The following is a 16549-nucleotide window of genomic DNA, read 5'->3' as shown; positions in this document are numbered from 1 at the left end:
AGTTTGTTTCTCAGAGTCCACAGTCTCTCATGCTTCATTCCCCCTTCTGATTACCCCCTTTCTTTATCCCTTTCTTCTCCTACCTATCTTTCTAGTTCTTATGTTCCATAGATGAGAGAAATCATATGATAGTTGTCTTTCTCTGCTTGACTTATTTCACTTAGCATTATCTCCTCCAGTGCTGTCCATGTTGCAGCAAATGTTGAGAATTCGTTCTTTCTGATAGCTGAGTAATATTCCATTGTATATATGGACCACAACTTCTTATTCCAGTCATCTGTTGAAGGGCATCTTGGATCCTTCCATGATTAGGCTATTGTGGACAAAGCTGCTATGAACATTGGGGTGCATATGGCCCTTCTCTTCACTACGTCTGTATCTTTGGGGAAAATACCCAGTAGTGCAATGGCTGGATCATAGGGTAGCTCAATTTTTAACTTTTTAAGGGACCTCCACACTGTTTTCCAGAGTGGCTGTACCAACTTGCATTCCCACCAACAATGTAGGAGGGATCCCCTTTCTCCACATCCTCTCCAACATTTGTTTTTTCTTGCCTTGTCAATTGTTGCCATTCTAACTGGCGTAAGGTGGTATCTTAGTGTGGTTTTGATTTGAATTTCCCTGATGGCTAGTGATTTTGAACATTTTTTCATGTGTCTGTTAGCCATTTGTATGTCTTCATTGGAAAAGTGTCTGTTCCTATCTTCTGCCCATTTTTTGATTTGATTATTTGTTTCTTGTGTATTGAGTTTGAGAAGTTCTTTGTAGATCTTGGATACCAGTCTTTTATCTGTAGCATCATTTGCAAATATATTCTCCCATCCCGTGGCTGCCTCTAATTTTTTTTGGCTGTTTCCTTGGCTGTGCAGAAGCTTTTAATCTTGATGAAGTCCCACAAGTTCATTTTATCTCTTGTTTCTCTTGCCTTTGGAGATGTGTCACGAGAAGAAGGGTTGCTTTGGCCAATGTCGTAGAGGTTGCTGCCTATGCTCTCCTCTAGAATTTTGATGGATTCCTGTCTCACATCGAGGTCTTTCATCCATTTGGAGTTTATCTTTGTGTATGGTGTGAGATAATGGTCAAGTTTCATTCTTTTGCATGTAGCTGTCCAATTTTCCCAGCACCATTAATTGAAGAGACTGTCTTTTTTCCACTGGATGTTTTTTCCTGCTTTGTGAAAGATCAGTTGCCCAAAGAGCCGAGGGTCCATTTCTGGGTTCTCTATTCTGTTCCATTGGTCTATGTGTCCGTTTTTGTGCCAGTACCATGCTGTCTTTGTGATCACAGCTTTGTAGTACAGCTCGAAATCCAGCATTGAGATGCCCCCAGCTTTGTTTTTCCTTTTCAACAGTTCCTTGGCGATTCGGGGCCTTTTCTGGTTCCACACAAATTTAAGGGCTATTTGTTCCAGTTCTGTGAAAAATGTCATTGGTATTTTGATTGGGATAGTACTGAAAGTGTAGATTACTCTGGGTAGCATGGACATTTTAACTATGTTAATTCTTCCGATCCATGAGCATGGAATATTTTTCCATCTTTTTGTGTCTTCTTCAATGTCTTTCAAGAGTGATTTGTAGTTTCTAGAATATAGATCCTTTACATCTCTGGTTAAGTTAATTCCAAGATAACGTATGATTTTTGGTGCTATTGTAAATAATGCTATGTCCTAAAAGTTTCAGCAAGTTATCAAAAAGGTGCTGGGTATAGTTTTAATACTACAAAAATCCTTAATACCATGAGTAAATGCTAGTTGAATAAATTGAGGAATTGAGACCAGTCCTAATAATATACTGCTCATGGCTTCTCATTTATTGCACTTGCCACATAACTCATTCAAACCCTGACAGAGATTCAGAGTAACTGAATCTAACACTTTCACACACCAGACTGGAACTGGAAGTTCCAAGAAAAAGTTCAAAAGGATTTCAATATCATAGCTAAAATGAACACAGAAGCTCTCTAAAAAGGAGAACAAAGAGTTGGCTGAATAAATATCAGTCGGCTGCAATAATTACTACAACTTGAACTACCACATTCATAAAGAGACACCAATGGTCAAAGTGCTTCCTTATGTGGCTTCTATATGTGGTGAAAAAGTCTAAAAAACAGCTTGTATGTGATATACAGATGTATATATAATCAAAATTATATAAGTATATATTGGGGGAAAAAAAGACAAATCTAGAGGCTCTACCCACAAATGTAAACAATAAGTTGTCTCTAGCTGGAGGAATAACAGGTGATTTTCACTGTCTTATATCTTCACAGGCTTTATTTTTAAATAGGTAAATAACGCTCATAATTTTTAAAACTTTAAAAAATTTTAGAAACACATTTTAAAATACACATATCTGCATACTTACATGGTTGAACCTAAGTTAATTTAAACGTCCATTCAATACACTTTGCATTAAAATCTTAGAAAACGACAAATCAAACCACAACAAGAGCTCAATTATGAATATGTACCATGTTACCTACAAAAAATAGCCAAATATCAGGCTACTGTCAACTTCATAGGATTAAATTTACCCCAGCTGATTTTAAATGTATCTGACATTTGTCAAGTTATGTGTATGCCCCTCCCCTAGAAGACTGTGAACCCCTTAAAGATAAGAACCATATTTTATTTTATCCTAAATCCACAGAAATGGCAGTCATTAAAAATTGTTGATGAGCCGTGACTTACTATATAAAAGAAACAGATGTGCCAGCTGCTAACTGAATCATATACAGAGAATGTTCAGACCATCTCATTCCCAAAGAAATAAGGCACACACAGGGGAGGGTGAGGTTGAGAAAAGAAAATGCAGTGATGGCAAAGAAAAGGTGAAGCCTGTGTCCAGACCTCATAACCCTGAGAACCAGAATGTAGTCTTAATATACGAACTCTCATAAAGCCTGTTTATTCCTTGTCGGAAATGAATAATGCTGACTTTGAGAGTCAAGAAGACGAAAACATTTATTTCTCCTATAGAAATAAACATGAATCAAAAAAAACCAAGATCCAATAAAGAGTCAGTATCCAAAATATATAAATAAGTTATATAATTCAACACCAAAACACACAAATAATCCTATTAAAAATGGGCAGAAGACATGAACTGACATTTCTCTAAAGAAGACATCCAGATAGCCAACAGACACATGAAAAGATGCTCAACATCACTCATCATTAGGGAAATGCAAATCAAAACCACAATGAAGTATCACCTCACACCAGTCAGAATGGCTAAAACCAAAAACACAAGAAACAGGTATTGGCAAGGACATGGAAAAAGAGGAACCATCTTGGGAATCCCCTAGTGGGGATGCAAACTGGTACATCCACTTCCATTACCGGGTGCTTGCCCCAAAGAACACAAAACCACTAATTCAAAAAGATATATGCACCCTGATGTTTATAGCAGCACTAATTACAATAGCCAAATTATGGAAGTAACCCAAGTGTCCACTGATAGATGAATGGATAAAGATGTGGTGTGAATGGATGGCTGTTATAGATTAAGGACACATCCTCAGAGAAATATATTCAGAGATCTGTAAGCAGCACAGGATGGCTTGAGCAAAAGGCATATAGAGAAGAACCTAGAGAGCATGGAAAGGGATGCAAGAAACATTGAGAAGAGGAGGGCTCTGAGAGGATTTCCATTTTACAAAGATCAGTATGGCTACAGCTTTAAAAACATATACTTTAGGCAGCTGAAGTTTTAAGTGAGAAAACAAGTTGAGAAGTTACTTCAACTATCCAGGGCCATGGATGATAAGATTTCGAATTTCGTTATAAATGTCATGGCTGGAAATGAGAGAGGGATGAGGAAGCATCAAAATGAGGTCATGATTGGTCCCATATCTTGGCTATTATAATAATGCTGCAATCAACAGAGGGGTGCACATATCTTTTCTAATTAGTGTTTTTGTTTTCTTTAGGTAAATATCCAGTAGTAGAATTATTGGATCATATGAATGAAGAAGACGTAATACACAAACACAGTGGAATATTACTTTTCCATAATAAAAAAAGAATGAAATCTTGCCATTTGCAACAACATAGAGGGATCTAGAGGGTATAATACTAGGTGAAATAAGTCAGTCAGAGGAAGACAAATACCATGACTTCACTCATATGTGGAATTTAAGAAACAAAAACAAACAAACAAAAGAGACAAGCCAAAAAACAGACTCTTAACTATAGAGAACAAACCAATGGTTACCAGAAGGGAGGTGGGGGGGATGGGTGAAACAGTTGATTGGGATTAAGAGTGCACTTATGATGAACACTGAGTAATGTATAGAATTGTTGAATCACTACACCTTCACTACACTTGAAACTAATAGAATGCTGTATGTTAACTAAACTAGAATTTAAATTTTTCAAAAATGCAAGAATGTTTTTAAAAAGCCAAAAGAAATTTTCATTAATATTTTTTATTATTATGTTCAGTTAGCCAACATATAGTATATCATCAGTTTTTGATATAGTGTTCAATGATTCATTAGTTGCATATAACACCCAGTGCTCATCACAACACGTGCCTTCCTCAACACCCATCACCTGGCTACCCCATCTCCCCACCCCCCTCCCCTCTGAAACCCTCAGTTTATTTCCCGGAGTCCAGAGTTTCTCATGGTTCATCTCCCCCTCTGATTTCTCCCTCTGATTTCTCCCCCTTCAGTTTTCCCTCCCTTCCCCTATGGTCCTCCATGCTATTCCTTATGTTCCACATATGAGTGAAACCCTATAATTGTCTTTCTCTGCTTGACTTATTTCACTTAGCATAATCCCCTCCAGTTCCATCCATGTCAGTACAAATAGTGGGTATCATCCTTTCTGATGGCTGAGTAATATTCCATTGTATATATGGACCACATCTTCTTTATCCATTCATCTGTTGAAGGGCATCTCAGCTCCTTCCACAGTTTGGCTATTGTGGACATTGCTGCTATGAACATTGGGGTGCATGTGCCCCTTCTTTTCAATACATCTGTATCTTTGGGGTAAATACCTAGTAGTGCAACTGCTGGGTCGTAGGGTAGCTTTATTTTTAACATCTTGAGGAACCTCCATAAATTTAGATGAAAGTGCTAAAAATTATAAGTTTATAATATATTATTTCTAATTAACTACAAAAGAAATCCCTCCAGGGGTGCCTGGGTGGCTCAGTCAGTTAAGCATCTGCCTTCAGCTCAGGTCATGATCTCCGGGTCCTGGGATTGAGCCCCATGTCAGGCTCCGTGCTCATCAGGAAGTCTGCTTCTCTCTATCCCTCTACCCCGCCCCCACCCCCCCACCCCCCGCTTGTATGCTCTCTCTCTCTCAAATAAATAAATAAAATCTGGGAAAAAAGAAAGAAATCCCTCCACATTCACACGAGGCTAGAAAAGTTTAATACAAAGAACAAACCATCATCACACCAAGAACAAGAGATCTGAGTCCTAAATAAATTTGTTTATCCATATATGGACTTCTCACTTTCTTTTCCATTTATACAGGCAGTGTCTCAAGATTCTAGTTTCACAACGTTAGGCACATCGTCAAGAACATCTTAGGTGAAGGAAAGCATAAACAACTTTCGGCTTTCAGTGAGTTTTATATAAACTATAATGAATTTATGAGAGACAGCCTTTGCCTGTTCAGAAAATGTAGGCAATGTTCAATATGTTTAACTGAATACAGAGCCTCTAAAATATATCTTACCTTTATCTGTGAGACTTTCTGGACAGTTAATGGGGAAACCTGGGGTTGTGAGACAACCGGAGGTCCAAGGACATGTACAGGCGAAACAGTGGACTGACCTTGAACCAAAGGCAAAACGTGGGGCTGAGTCAGCTTTGGCTGCTGTTGCAACTGTTAAAAATAAGAAAAAAATATATTAAAGATAATCTCTCCCATTTACAGTAAATATATGGATTATATATTTAAAAATATAACAGTTCACCTCACCCCTGAAATCTGCTGGTAATGTCCTACTAGCTGCTGGGATGGATAAATCATCCCTGGAACATTTATTTCAGCCTGTGGAATGTTGGAAACCACTTGAGAGCCCATCATCTGGTCTGAGGAATAGGCTATACTGGGCTGACTTGAAGTATCTGAGTGTATAGCAGATCCAACTCCTGCCTCAGACAAATTGTCACCTATGACAAAGAAAATAAGCAACAGGTAGAAGGAAAAACTTGAAACATAAGGTCCAAATGGCATAGAAAGTAAGTGTTTTCTTTTTTTTTTTTTACTCTGACAACCTGAGACAACTTGAAATAAAACATGTACATTACACAGTTAACCAAAAACCATTATGTAAACTCTCCATGCTGACACTGTGGTATAACTAAAATTTTCTTAATAAAGCAAATCTAAAAACAAAGAATCACATAAAAATCAACTCTTTTTGCTGGCCATTATCATTTATACTGAAAAATACTCATAAGGCAAAGGAACTGGCAATACCAGTTACTTCCAGAACTGGTTAAAGTCAAGAGAGATGACTAAAATAAGGAAATCTAAGTGAAAGGGTTGTGAGAAGCACAATATTTAGAGCCCTGTGTCCCACCCTCCATTCCACACCTTTGGGTGATTGCTTCTCCCCTACCCAACTAATCTATACTTGCCATTAGGATTTCAGTAAAATCTAAGTGTCATATTCTCATTCTCCTAGAACCTGGCTAGAAAATAATACTATCTTTATAGAACAATTAGTTATTACTATGAAAATGCTGTGTCCTTCTAGAGAAGAGAATGCACCATAGCAGAAAAATAAGAACTATGATAATTCCGAGATGCCCTTCAACAGATGACTGGATTAAGAAGTTGTGGTCCACTTACGCCAGTTAGAATGGCAAAAATAGACAAGGCAAGAAACAACAATTGTTGGAGAGGATGTGGAGAAAGGGGATCCCTCCTACATTGTTGGTGGGAATGCAAGTTGGTACAGCCACTCTGGAAAACCGTGTGGAGGTCCCTTAAAAAGTTAAAAATTGAGCTACCCTATGATCCAGCCATTGCACTACTGGGTGTTTACCCCAAAGATACAGACGTAGTGAAGAGAAGGGCCATATGCACCCCAATGTTCATAGCAGCAATGTCCACAATAGCTAAATCGTGGAAGGAGCCGAGATGCCCTGCAACAGATGACTGGATTAAGAAGTTGTGGTCCATATATACAATGGAATATTACTCAGCAATCAGAAAGAATGAGTTCTCAACATTTGCTACAACATGGACGGCACTGGAGGAGATAATGCTTAGTGAAATAAGTCAAGCAGAGAAAGACAACTATCATATGATTTCTCTCATCTATGGAACATAAGAACTAGAATGATCAGTAGGGGAAGAAAGGGATAAAGAAATGGGGGGTAATCAGAAGGGGGAATGAAACATGAGAGACTATGGACTATGAGAAACAAACTGAGGGCTACAGAGGGGAGGGGGGTGGGGGAATGGGATAGACCGGTGATGGGTAGTAAGGAGGGCACATATTGCATGGTGCACTGGGTGTTATACACAACTAATGAATCATCGAGCCTTACATCGAAAACCGGGGATGTACTGTATGGTGACTAACATAATATAATAAAAAATCATTATTAAAAAAAAAAAAAAAAAAGAAGTTGTGGTCCATATATACAATGGAATATTACTCAGCTATCAAAAAGAACGATTTCTCAACATTTGCTGCAACATGGATGGCACTGGAGGAGATAATGCTAAGTGAAATAAGTCAAGCAGAGAAAGACAATTATCATATGGTTTCTCTCATCTATGGAACATAAGAACTAGGAAGATCGGTAGGGGAAGAAAGGGATAAAGAAAGGGGGGTAATCAAAAGGGGGAATGAAGCATGAGAGACTAAGCACTCTGAGAAACAAACTGAGGGCTTCAGAGGTGAGGGGGTGGGGGAATGGGATAGGCCGGTGATGGGTATTAAGGAGGGCACGTATTGCATGGTGCACTGGGTGTTATATGCAAGTAATGAATCATGGAACTTTACATCAAAAACCAGGGATGTACTGTATGGTGACTAACATAATAAAAAAAACATTAAAAAAAGAACTATGATAATTTTATACTTGAGTCTAAAATACAAAGGATCTTAATGTCTAGAAAATTCCTTCTTGAAGAATACATTTTCCCTTTAGTTCCAACTTTTCTTTATTAAAGGATTCATATTAGACCTTTAAAAATAGTAAAAAGATTATAATCCTTATTCAATTAGCACCTTGGACAGGTCACATAACAAAACAGTTTCTTAATTTTAAAATAAGGAAAAGAGCTGGCTTGTCAATTTCAGGGATTTTGTAAAAGGACTGATGAAATGATAGATAACAGAATGCTTTGAAAAACACAAAAGCACTATTTTGAGATAAGGGGATACAATTACACATTTGTTTGCTTTTATAAATTGTGACTGTTACCTGTAACAGAGGAGCAATGCTGCTGTGGTTTTCTTTGTAGAAGCTGTTGTCGAACATGTTGATCAACCTCAGTTTCTTCACATTCAGCCCCAGTGTGCTGAGCAGGAGCAGGAGGCAAAGCTGTATTCTGGGGCTGAGGGAGTACATTCCCTGCAGACTTGCACTGGGAATCCCTGCGTTCTTCCAAACAAGAAGAAGCTGGCTTCTTCTCCCTTGTCTTCTTTATCAGGGTGACCCGGTCTCTAATGGACTTAGCAACAGCTTTGGAATCACTTTCATGGAAGAATCCTGACTTGACCTACAAACAAAACATAATAAACAAACTACATCTTTAAGCGTTAAGATTTTAACTTTTTACTAGCAGAGTTATTTTGTGCCCCCAAATTCCAAATGCTATTAAATAACCATTAATTTATTTACATGTTCTTTCTTTTTTTTTCAATTCAATATAATTGACAGTTTCAGGTGTACATCATAGTGATTCAATATTATGGATGTACATCTATGTTCTTTCTTAATCAGACATACATAAGTTCAGAGCCTTTAATCAGCATAAAAAAACAATACCATTACCAAGCATTATTAAAGTAATTCTGGCTTTAAACAAAAACAAATAACTTGATGTTTCAGTACATGCAGTCTTATTACAGATAATTTGTGACTGTCATTAAGGTTTGTGAAAGATTAAAAAGGTTTTCTTATTCAACAATATTAAGTGCCTACAATGTGCCAGTACTGGACTCCAGAGACATAAAAGTTACTACGCCAGTCCTTTGTCCTGTATGAGCACACAATCTGGTGGTAAGATGGTACAAATTTAACTTAAAATAAGGTAGAAATGAGCTGCTACAGAGCCCTAAAGGAAAAAGTACAGAAAGTGTCACAGAGAAAGAGTAAACTCTGACTTGAATTAAAACAAAAAAAAAGGAACTTGCTGGCTATTAAGGGAGGTGTGGACGAAGTTTAGCGATCCACACTCTAGGCAAAGGGAAATATGCTCACAGCAAAGTACTACATCTTACCAGGCGTTAGAAGAGTGAGAGAAGAGAAGTTAAGGGCTTGTTGTCTGAGAAGAGCAGGGCTGAGTAGCAGAGAAGATGACTTGAGGAGGTGTCATGGCATATCATTCTCAGTCCTACAATCTGTTTTTTAAAGCATGTCTTGGGGGTCTGCAGACTCAGGGAAATTTCATGGTAGTTGAAAGATGATTAAAATGTTAGATGGAATCCATATATTTAATTTCACTCCCTCCCGAAGCTCCAAAAAAAACCCATACTAAATGGACTTTAAAGTTGTAAACCCACAAGAATAGGGAGAATAAGAGAAAGACAACAGCAACAACATTTTGGACACTCTGCAATGTGGAAAACAGATTTAAGTAGTAAGTGACCTAGCAGTCCTGAAAAAGGTGAACTAGGGAAAGCTGAGAATCACTATCATTTATACTGAAAAATACTCATAAGGCATAGGAACTGGCAATACCAGTTACTTCCAGAACTGGGTAAAGTCAAAAGAGATGAGTAAAATAAGGAAGACTAAGTGGAAGGGTTGTGAGAAGCAGTTAAATATTTAGATCTCTGTGCCCCACCCTCCATTCCACACCTTTGGGTGATTGCTTCTCCCCTACCCAAGAAGCCTGAAGTTCTGTTCTCTGGAGAGGGTAAAAGAGAGGATCTCTGGACTATGGAACACCAGGCACAGTTGACGGTAAGGCTACCATGTGGAAAACAAGATTAAATGACCATATGCATGCTGAATGCCATATGCAGAAACCCTTAGCCCTTTTCCCCACTTGGCTACCAAAATACCAGTAACCAGACCCTAACTCTTCAGGAAGGACATTGAAAGATGATTCTCTGGGGAATCTGACCAATCCACAAAGACAGACCTACAAATAATGATGTCAGAGATTCCCTACCTAAAGGCCCATCTATATACCCTACGGTTGACAAGTCTGACACAACCAATCACATCATCCAATAGGTGGTGAGTCCCTTTGGTCGGCAAAATTATGGCCCCTCAAAGATGTCCCATTCTAATCCTCAAACTTGTGAATATAATGAGATATCACTCCCATTATTTTGCTATTAACAGTTGACCTTAAAATAGGGAGATTATCTGGGTGAGCCTTTTACCACCTGGTAACTCTAGAAGGATTCAACATGACATTGCTGACTGTGAAGATGGAGTGGGGGTACATGAAAGGACTGAAAAGCAGCCACTAGGAGTAGAAAATGACCACCAGCTAATAGCCACCAAGGAAACAGGGGCCTCAGTCTTACAACCATAAGGAATTGAATTCTGCCAACAACTCGAAAGCAGTCCCCACCCCTCCACTCTCTCCACCCTCCCTGCCAAGAGCCTCTAGATAAGAGCCCAGGCCACGGACACCTTGATTTTAGCTTGTGAGATCCTAAGCAGAGAATCCAGTGAAGCCCTCTAGGACTTTTGACCTCCAGAACTGAGATAATAAATGGGTGTTGCTTTAAGCCACTAAATTTGTGGTAATTTATTACACAGCAACAGAAAACAAATATAGTCTCCTATAATCTATTAATAATGAACAACTAGCCAAGAATTATCAGAAATATCAGAAAAGCCTCTAACAAGAAGACAGAGCACAAAGCAAACAAAAGTAAAACAGCAATCTGGAGAAAAGAGACTACACAGGGAGAAAAAAAATGTCAAAAACACTCTCTTTACTTATGTTATGGAGAGGTACGATAATATTGCCTCCACAAAACAAAGAACAAGATGTTTACTCTAAGGAAGGAACAGACCAAAAAATAAAAAGGAATTCTTAAAATTAAAAACATGATAGCTGAAATGAAAAATTCAGTGGAAGGGCTAGTAGGTAAAGTTGATAATATCTGCCAGAAAGGAGAGTAAAAAGAAAAAAAGATGGAAAATAGAAAAGTTAAGAACATTGGAGAATTAGTCCAAGAGGTCCGACATCCAAATGATAACAGTTCCAGAAAGAAAACAATGGGGAAGAAATCATCAATAAAATACTTTAAGACATTTCCCAGAAACTAAAGGATATGAGCTGACAGATTGGAAGGGTCCACGGAGAATCCAATACAGTGGACAAAAATAGATCCAAATCAAGACACATCACTGTGAAATTTTAGAATACTAAAGAACAAATAGAAACTACTACAAGCTTCCAGAGAGCAAAAAATGAATAACATGCAAAATATCCAGAAAATAGAATAATTTTGTACTTCTCAATATCAATACTGAAAGCTAGAAAAGCATGGAATAATGAGTCAAATCTTTTTTAAACTGCAACCTAAAATGCCTTAGCCAGCCAAGCAATCAATTAAATACAAATATAGAATAAAAATATTTTCATACATGTGAATCTCAAAGAATTTACCTCTCATACCCTTTCTTTAAGAAGCAGGCAGGGGAAGTATGTCACGAAAACAAGAGGGAAAGCCAAGGAAGAGAAAGACATGGGATTTAGGACACATGAAACCCAACAGAAGAAAGGAAGAGAAGTCTAGAAAGATAGTAAAGAGAAATATCAGGATAACAGTTGTGCACCAGATGTCCAAGGCAATCATTCCAGGTTAGAACAGTATGACTATAAAAATAGGTATGTTAAAGGCTATCATCTCCAAGATCCCCAATGTCAATGTCCCATCCTTCTTTTTAACCTGAGGACAGAATGCCCAGGCTAGCCTGGACTCAGAGTCTCTGTACTTGACTAATTTGACCATGTGCTGCCAAAGCTCCTACACACCTTCCCTCCAAGCACTGGATCAGGTGAGGACACACATTCAACCCCACAGAAGTTATCTGCTGTCATCTGCTCTATAAGGAGGGGGATCATGGGGTGATTAGAAGTAGAAAAGTCAGAGGGGCCTACTCCCCATGAAACCATATTGTTACCAGACAACTAATTTCTAGTTCACACAATGGTCCGCCGGTGACCTGACTGGTGAGCCACGTGTGTACTTCCCTGAACTCACTCATGACGTCACTGGCTGACTTCCCCAGAAGCAGCTCTTGTAAGCTCTTCAGCTTACAGAAGCTGAAGCCAGACTATGACTGAGAGACTCTGTTCAGTTTATGCGCTCCTGAGCATCTTTACCTAATAATAATTTCAGTAACCAACTAGATGTGTGCTTGCCGCTCAGGTTTTTAAAACAAAACATTACTTATATAAACTATAACAAAAAGCAAAGAAATGAGTAACACAAAAGTCAGGATAGATATTACCTGTGGTGATTAGGGAAGGGAATACAGCTGGGAGGGACATACAGGTGGCTTCTAAGGTACTGTCTGTGTTCTTTTTCTTAACTAAAGTAGTGTTTTATTATTCTTTATACTGTATGTACAAATTTAATATACTCTGCTGTAGAGATGCATTTCACAGTAAAAGAATTTAAATAAAGAAAAGGAGAAAATGAGAGGAAAGAAAGCAATAAGGAGAAAGGAAATCAATCAACCCTGATATTATTAAAAGGGCAGCAGTGGTGGGGGTGGAGAATAGCAGTAGGATTCACTTACCATTTCATATGCTACTTCCTCAGATGTATCTGTTTCTAAATTGAAACTGAATTCAATAGCTTCATTGTCTTTGTGCTTGCCTTTCAATTTTTTAGGGTCTTCAACCCAGAGTCTTAAAGCCAGGGATGAATTTGAGTAGTCATCTTCCTCTGCTAACTCCACCCTCAGTCCTGTATCCTCAGCAAAAAATGCGTGGTTTAGTAGGTCCCTGATAGACAACCTAATAAACAAAATACATAACTCATTATCAGTTTTCCAATCATAAACAAAATATACAACTCTTAATTAGTAAACATCAATTATATCAAAGTAATTTATCTTATTTTAAATTTCCTATTAATTAGACCATTAATCTGCCTTGTTATAAAAACCCAATCTTGGGGCGCCTGGGTGGCACAGCGGTTAAGCATCTGCCTTCGGCTCAGGGCGTGATCCCGGCGTTATGGGATCAAGCCCCACATCAGGCTCCTCCGCTGGGAGCCTGCTTCTTCCTCTCCCACTCCCCCTGCTTGTGTTCCCTCTCTCGCTGGCTGTCTCTATCTCTGTCAAATAAATAAATAAAATCTTAAAAAATAAATAAATAAAAATAAAAACCCAATCTTACATCCAACTTATTATCTACCAAGAATGCAAAGAAATCCCAACTAACGTGCACTTAAAGTCACCTTAAATAAAGATTATTACCAGCAGCATATCTAGATACTGAAGTTTAACATACCTATAAGTATGCCTAGAGAAGTGGAGAAGTGCTGCAGTATGTTAGGTGGAGTGACTAGTTTCCCTAAAACACTGGCTTAAGTTACTAAAACTCAAACAACAGATTGTCAGCAAAGGAAACTAAAAACTCTTCTGGATATATAACCTCTAAAGGAAATCAGAAATTCAAACTCTTTTACAAACATTATAATAGAAGTCATTGACTCCATTAACAATAATCTAGTCATTCACTCTCTAGAGAATGCCATGAATGAAACTAATTTAGTTCGGCAAAGTCCCATGGTTTTCTTCAACTTTCTAAGTCTAGTGTTTTAGGCCAAAGTATACATGCAATGGATACGCTTCTACATAATATTAGAGATTAACCATCTCTGACAAGAAAAAAAAAAGGACAGGTGTTCAAAAGATTCTTTTACAAGCTGGGGGCAGTTAATTTCCTTTGCTTGGACCAATTTCTAAAAACAGATACATAATATCTAATCTATCTATATTACAGGCCAGAGAGAGCTAAAACTAATACATTTCATAATGTCTACATAGAAAATCTCTCTTATACTATTTAAAACAGATAAAGTATATTGATAGCATGGTATCCTGGAAGTTGATGATTTTCAACCTTCCTGATCATTTTTTTAGTGATCAAGGGACAAATACTTAATTAAGAGACTGTTATAAAAAGAGTAAGCTTCCTCAGACTAATTAGTTTTAAGGCTAAGGTGAGATGTGTTTAAGAAGACACATCCAAGGGGCGCCTGAGTGGCTCAGTCGGTTAAGTGTCTGCCTTTGGCTCAGGTCATGGTCTCAGAGTCCTGGAATCGAGCCCCGAGCTGGGCTCCCTGCTCAGCGAGGAATCTGCTTCTCCCTCTCTCTCTACCCCCCCCAAATGGGTAAAATCTTTAAAAAAAGAAGATACAACCAAGTTAAGCCCTCTGCCTTTCATTGAAAATGTTGCCGATGTATTTTTACTATGGAATAATTAAAGTAACAGCAAAAGAGACCATTAAATACTCTCTACTCTGTTAGTTATTTTATGTGCATTATCTTTTTAATCATCAAAATAAATACCTGCTTTGAGGAACAGCTAAGTAACTTGCTCAAGATCACACTGGCTAAGTGTGAGTCCACATTTGAATCTTAGCCTGATGTAGAAGTCTGTGCTCTTTCTAATACACTAATATGCCATGAATCCTTCTGAATATTCCAATGTTCTTTTGTAACAGATCACAATTAAAATGCTGCAAAAGCAATAATCAGAATCCAAACTAAAATGGCTACTTCCACATAATACAACTGACCCTCAAACACTGTTGCGGGGGGATTGGGGTGCTGACCTCAGTTGAAAATCTGTGTCTACCTCTTAACACCCCAAAAACTTAACTACTAATAGCTTACTGTTGACCAGAAGCCTTACCAATAACATAAACAGTTGATTAACATATATTTTGTATGTGTTATATACTGTATTATATTATGTATTATATACTGTATTTTTACAAGTAAGCTAGAGTAAAGAAAATATTAAGAAAATCATACAGAAGAGAAAATACATTTACAGTATTGTACAATGTGTTATTTGAGGGTCAACTGCATTTTTAGACTCACTTAAAAAAAAAGTACGCCTAAACTCTTAAAACTCAAGAACAGCCACAAAAGCAAAAAAAAATAAATGACCTAATTTTAAAAAGGGCAAAGGATTTGAACAGGCATTTCTCCAAAGAAGATATACAAATGGCCAATAACCACATGGAAAGGTACTTAACATCATTAGTCATTAGGGAAATGCAAATCAAAACCACAATGAGATACCACTTCATACCCATCAAGATGGCTACTATAAAAAATGGAAAATAACAAGTGTTGGTGAGGATGTTGACAAATTGGAACCTTCATATGTTGCTGGAAGGAATACAAAATGGTGCGGCCACTGTGGAAAAAAATTGGCAGTTCTTCAAAGAATTAAATGTAGTATTACCATATGATCCAGTAATTCCATTCCTACGTATATAATGAAAAGAACTGAAAGCAGGGATTCAAGCAAATACTTATTCACCAATGCTCATGCAACATTATTCACCATATAGCCAAAAGGTAAAAATAACCCAAGTGTCAATTAAGAGACAAATGGATGGATACACAAAGTGTGCTATATGTGTTTCTTCCTTAAAAAGGAAGGAAATTCTGAAACATGCTACAACAAGGAAATCAACCTTGAAAACGCTATGCTAAAACGAAATAAACCAGATACAAAAGGACAAATATTGTATTGATTCCACTTACATGAGGTACTTAGAAGAAGCAAATTCATAGAGACAGAAAGGAGAATAAAGGTTACCAGGGACTGAGGGGAAGAGGGAATGGAGAGGAAGTGGGTACAGAGTTTCTGTTGGGGTGATAAAAGGGTTCTGGAAATAGATAGTGGTGATGGTTGTTTAACAATGTGAATGTGGGAGTTGGGGTTAAGATGGCGGAGGAGTAGGGGACCCCTTTTTCAGCCGGTCCACTGAGTGGAGTTGGATAGGTACCAGACCAGCCTGAAAATCCACGGAATCAGCCTGAGACGTAGGAAGATACATCTGGATCTCTACAAATGAATATCTCCAGTGCTGAGTATTGAGTTATGAAGCGGGGAGCCGTGAAACTGCGGGTTAAGATGGCGGAGGAGTAGGGGACCCCTTTTTCAGCCGGTCCACTGAGTGGAGTTGGATAGGTACCAGACCAGCCTGAAAATCCACGGAATCAGCCTGAGACGTAGGAAGATACATCTGGATCTCTACAAATGAATATCTCCAGTGCTGAGTATTGAGTTATGAAGCGGGGAGCCGTGAAACTGCGCACAGATATCCAGATATCGGAAGATAAACGGAAGGGGGAGGGAGCCGCCGCGTTCGGGAGCCGGGAAGCG

The 16549-nt window shown here is 38.2% G+C and overlaps 1 protein-coding gene across 2 annotated transcripts in view; it reads right to left on the bottom strand.

Moving 5' to 3' along the window:
* The window catches only part of WNK3 (WNK lysine deficient protein kinase 3), a 152144-nt gene that overhangs the window by 86404 nt on the left and 49191 nt on the right, over positions 1 to 16549 (bottom strand). For both annotated transcript variants that reach the window (XM_008710830.2, XM_008710831.2), the window contains exons 6-9: positions 12931 to 13150; positions 8413 to 8710; positions 5945 to 6138; positions 5699 to 5848 (exon numbers count right to left, since the gene is read on the bottom strand). In XM_008710830.2, the coding sequence (XP_008709052.2) occupies positions 5699 to 5848; positions 5945 to 6138; positions 8413 to 8710; positions 12931 to 13150 (862 nt within the window). The remainder of the gene's footprint in view (positions 1 to 5698; positions 5849 to 5944; positions 6139 to 8412; positions 8711 to 12930; positions 13151 to 16549) is intronic.

The sequence above is a fragment of the Ursus maritimus genome, assembly GCF_017311325.1.
Source record: "Ursus maritimus isolate PB19 chromosome X unlocalized genomic scaffold, ASM1731132v1 scaffold_X1, whole genome shotgun sequence".
NCBI lineage: Eukaryota > Metazoa > Chordata > Mammalia > Carnivora > Ursidae > Ursus > Ursus maritimus.
Note: the sequence above shows the minus strand (reverse complement) of the source record. Positions and strands in the feature narration are given on the sequence as shown.